The sequence below is a fragment of the Palaemon carinicauda genome, chromosome 7 (assembly GCF_036898095.1).
Source record: "Palaemon carinicauda isolate YSFRI2023 chromosome 7, ASM3689809v2, whole genome shotgun sequence".
Lineage (NCBI taxonomy): Eukaryota > Metazoa > Arthropoda > Malacostraca > Decapoda > Palaemonidae > Palaemon > Palaemon carinicauda.
Genome location: NC_090731.1, coordinates 136,942,457 through 136,947,344, shown reverse-complemented (window position 1 = coordinate 136,947,344; position 4,888 = coordinate 136,942,457). Strand labels below are relative to the sequence as shown.

Genomic DNA, 4,888 nt, shown 5'->3' with positions numbered 1-4,888 from the left:
GATGTCTCGCCAGGTAAATCCTCGGACAGCTGGTAGCGGTCAGGTTCCAATTCTTTATATGGGCTCTCGTGACATGGTTGGTTTCGACCTGGCCTTTCATTAGAAGGGGCTAGCGTTCGATCCCAGGTATGAGGTAGAAATTTATTTCTATTTGAACACGATGTTGTGTTGATATTAATCCATATTGACTCATTAGGGGTAATTTGAATGAATTACTACCAATTGTGTCACGTGGTGGCCCGGGGAATTGGGTAAAACTCGCTGGTAAGAGACTGATGTCTCGCCAGGTAAATCCTCGGACAGCTGGTAGCGGTCAGGTTCCAATTCTTTATATGGGCTCTCGTGACATGGTTGGTTTCGACCTGGCCTTTCATTAGAAGGGGCTAGCGTTCGATCCCAGGTATGAGGTAGAAATTTATTTCTATTTGAACACGATGTTGTGTTGATATTAATCCATATTGACTCATTAGGGGTAATTTGAATGAATTACTACTAATTGTGTCACGTGGTGGCCCGGGGAATTGGGTAAAACTCGCTGGTAAGAGACTAATGTCTCGCCAGGTAAATCCTCGGACAGCTGGTAGCGGTCAGGTTCCAATTCTTTATATGGGCTCTCGTGACATGGTTGGTTTCGACCTGGCCTTTCATTAGAAGGGGCTAGCGTTCAATCCCAGGTATGAGGTAGAAATTTATTTCTATTTGAACACGATGTTGTGTTGATATTAATCCATATTGACTCATTAGGGGTAATTTGAATGAATTACTACCAATTGTGTCACGTGGTGGCCCGGGGAATTGGGTAAAACTCGCTGGTAAGAGACTGATGTCTCGCCAGGTAAATCCTCGGACAGCTGGTAGCGGTCAGGTTCCAATTCTTTATATGGGCTCTCGTGACATGGTTGGTTTCGACCTGGCCTTTCATTAGAAGGGGCTAGCGTTCGATCCCAGGTATGAGGTAGAAATTTATTTCTATTTGAACACGATGTTGTGTTGATATTAATCCATATTGACTCATTAGGGGTAATTTGAATGAATTACTACCAATTGTGTCACGTGGTGGCCCGGGGAATTGGGTAAAACTCGCTGGTAAGAGACTGATGTCTCGCCAGGTAAATCCTCGGACAGCTGGTAGCGGTCAGGTTCCAATTCTTTATATGGGCTCTCGTGACATGGTTGGTTTCGACCTGGCCTTTCATTAGAAGGGGCTAGCATTCGATCCCAGGTATGAGGTAGAAATTTATTTCTATTTGAACACGATGTTGTGTTGATATTAATCCATATACATATATGTATATACATATATATATATATATATATATATATATATATATATATATATATATATATATATATATATATATTCGCCGAGAACAACAATAAATCTACTGGAAAATTAATTCTTTAACGGTTAAATCCTGGATGAACCAATGTGCATTGAAACTTCCAGAGTAGTAGTTGCTTTCTCCAATTACACGCAAGGCTTATCAGCAATATGTTAAACTCCCTAAACACACTGACATTCACTCCTATCTTACCCTTTCACTTCCTTCCAGTGAATCTTTTTTTATTATGAATTACGTATTTCCTCACCAACCTACTGTTGTATAATATTTCCATTTGACCAAATAACCTTAAAATACTTTGATTCCTCCTTTAATTTTTGTTAACCTTTCTTGTGTTTAACTTCAATTTCTCACCTAGACTTTTTTTCTTTCACCACATATACTCCGTAAACATTTCATGCCATTAACTTTAAACTTTCTTTCTTTTCTCCACATTCAGTTGCTCTACACTAGAAGGCGATATACTGTGCTTCATTCCCGTAATGGAGAGTTGGTTGAACAATCCATTCTTAAATTCTGTGCTTGTCCTATATCTTCCATATTTACTGCTGAATTATATGGCATACTAACCGCTATTGAGAAAATAGCGTTAAAAGAGGAGGGCAATTTTACCATTGATAGTGATTCAAGAAGTATCCTGCAAGCTTTAGAAGGTTTTGGTTCCAGTATCACTTTGGTTTTAAAGATTTTATAGTAGCTTTTGACTATCGGCCTGAAAGGTATAACAGTTCGGTTTTGCTGGGTTCCGGCGCACGTAGGTGTGTCTGGAAATGAAGAGGCAGATTCACTTGCAAAGAGTGCTGCAGCCGAGTTGCTACCAAGAAGGTATCCCATTCTCTGTACTGACTTTTTACCAGTAATTGAGAATTTTATTTATAACAATTGGCAACAGCATTGGGATAGTTTAACAGAAAATAAGATAAGAGAAATTACGATTGTTATATCCCCTTGGAGGTATAATGGGATGCCCCGAAAATGGGAGACTACTCTTTGTCGTCTCCGCATTGGTGACACTCGGATGACACGCGAGTTTCTGCTGGCTGGCAAACACCAACCATATTGCGACGACTGTTTGATGCTCTTGACAGTGAGGCATTTGTTGACTTGAGTTCCCCACTTATAGCACAGAAAGAAATAGATGTCTGTTTGAGGCTCATGGTGAAGATGGCAGGTTCATTCTTGCCAAGATCCTTGGACATGGTGTGTCGTATAATGCTAGTGGCATTTTTAGATTTATATCAGAAGTGGGTCTTCTTAATACTATTTAGGTTTTATAACATACTTACTTTTCTGGTTTTAATTGAATATTCTTTCGATGTCACGATGCCAGAGAACTTCAAATCATTCATTCATTCCGTGCTTGTCCTCCACAGTTTAACCATTTTACCAGTTTTCTGTTTTGCCACATATCCTGCGTTCTATTACTTTTTACCACCACCCATTTTATTAACTTCTGATTACTTATAATTACCTATTTCCGTTCGTTCATCATTCGTTTATCAATTGGCCAGGTTTCCATTTACCTTAGGCCTATTCTTGCTCACATTTACTCTGAAATATCTCCTCTTGCAAACGTTTTTTATAGGTCTTTGACCGGCAGCTGTAGTACCTCTCCAGTGTTCTCAATCAGCATAGTATCATCTATAGACAGTCATTCCACATCTCATTCACGCCAGCACCCTATGGATAATTTCGCTGACCTCTTGCATTAACCCCTCTAGCGCGCGCACACACACACACACTCACACACACACATATATATATATATATATATATATATATATATATATATATATATATATATATATATATATATATATATATATATATATATATATATATATGAAACCTTTTTTTTCATCAACCATCCACAAACAGGTACTTTTCATTTTCCCTATCATGAAAGGTTCATATAGTCATTCCTGCTACATTCCTCTTAAAATTTGCGTGAAAGGAATAACTCGATATGTTAATGGAAAATCTCCTTGAAGGTTAGCACTTACGTTAAACTTTTACCTCTCACTATGATAAATCCTTTTAATTCAATCAGGGTAACGGTTTGTGCTTGTAAAATGTTTATACTAATAGATGATTCCTCTGTGATTAATTAAATATATTTAGTTTAAAACCGACATTTGGCCTATAAGCGTAAGAACATTCGTTTTCGTTTACCATAAATGCTATCTTCCTCGTTCCAAAAGACACCGATTCGTTGTTGAAATAAAAAGTAGAATTTATGATAAAATGTGACTAGTGGAAGATCCAAGGAGAGGCCATGGTCTAATGGCTGCATGCTAAATATTTTCGTATACAGTACTCAATTTTCTTGAATACAAATATACTATTTGTTATATGGTCTTCATTTCGTTTTACCATTTCTATAAAAAAACTAAATGCAGATGGAAATTATTATAATTGAAGGCTTTACGTTAAGAAAATAATTAAGATGGAGTTATTAATATAGGATAATTTCGTCAAATACGGGACATTTGGTTACCCTGCTTGGACAGAATTGTTAACAATTAAGGTACGTGAGTTTCGGAACGGTTCATTGAATTTATACTGTATTTTGAATTTATGGATACGCTCAAGTTATTGGAATTTAGATCTTATTGAATAAATGGTTATGCAGTAAGTACATTAGTTTGTTATCACCTTAACCTTTTAAGTCAGTCATAACTTTTTTTTCAGATTTGTGGAATTGTTTCGATGCTGTTATTATGTCAGAAATACATTGTGATAATGAAAGGATTTCTGCAATAAGGCTGAAGTGAAACCAATGTCAATTTTGTGAACATTTAAAATGACGCAAGCAATAGGCCTAACGACGTTTAAGACCTATTGCCTTTTGCTGTTATTACTGTGGCTGGAATATTGAAAAGAAAAAATAACACACACACTCATATAGGATATCTGTCAAATCAGTTCTACCGTTCATGTCAATGACTGTCAGTAGGTCATTCGATAGTCCTCACGAGGAAAGCATTCTCGACATCGTTTTCCTTGGTACACTATGCCCGTGTCATTTTACCGTTCCAAATTGAGGAAGGATTGAATATTTGTACAAGTACATACCTTATGAATAATCTGTATCTCATTATTCTTCTCTTCATCTGTATAGTCTAACAAAATATATAACGTTGACTGAGAGGAAAACGGTTGTCGGGTAGCCATAGTTGAGGAAAATCGAATTACTCCTCCAACTGGACGTCTCGACCTTCACACTTTCCCGCCAAAACACTACTGCCAGTGCCAGGCTAGCGGCCAGCCTCGCTCCCTGGCTGACTGTGATCCTGACACGTCGCATTTCCAATTAATATGGTTATACTTTTTATTTTATGTTAGGCGTCACCATATTGACAGCTGTGTGTGTATTTATGAAAATCTTCGCATTTTATGTGCGGATGCATTAAAACTAAAGGTGAAACTTTAATAAGGAGTCTCAGTTAATGTCATAATTCGGTGCTACGCTATCAGCTATATATAAAGGACTTTCACTACCCATTAAAGAGGATCGGGGATATATATATATATATATATATATA

At 37.3% G+C, this 4,888-nt stretch overlaps 1 protein-coding gene across 5 annotated transcripts in view; it reads right to left on the bottom strand.

Moving 5' to 3' along the window:
* The window catches only part of LOC137644030 (uncharacterized), a 30,628-nt gene extending 26,027 nt beyond the window's left edge, over positions 1–4,601 (bottom strand). For 3 of the 5 annotated variants that reach the window (XM_068376920.1, XM_068376918.1, XM_068376916.1), the window contains exon 1: positions 4,419–4,601. In XM_068376920.1, the coding sequence (XP_068233021.1) occupies positions 4,419–4,517 (99 nt within the window). In that variant the 5' untranslated portion in view covers positions 4,518–4,601. The remainder of the gene's footprint in view (positions 1–4,418) is intronic. The other 2 variants (XM_068376915.1, XM_068376919.1) reach the window with 2 other exon arrangements.
* Positions 4,602–4,888: the final 287 nt, after the last annotated feature.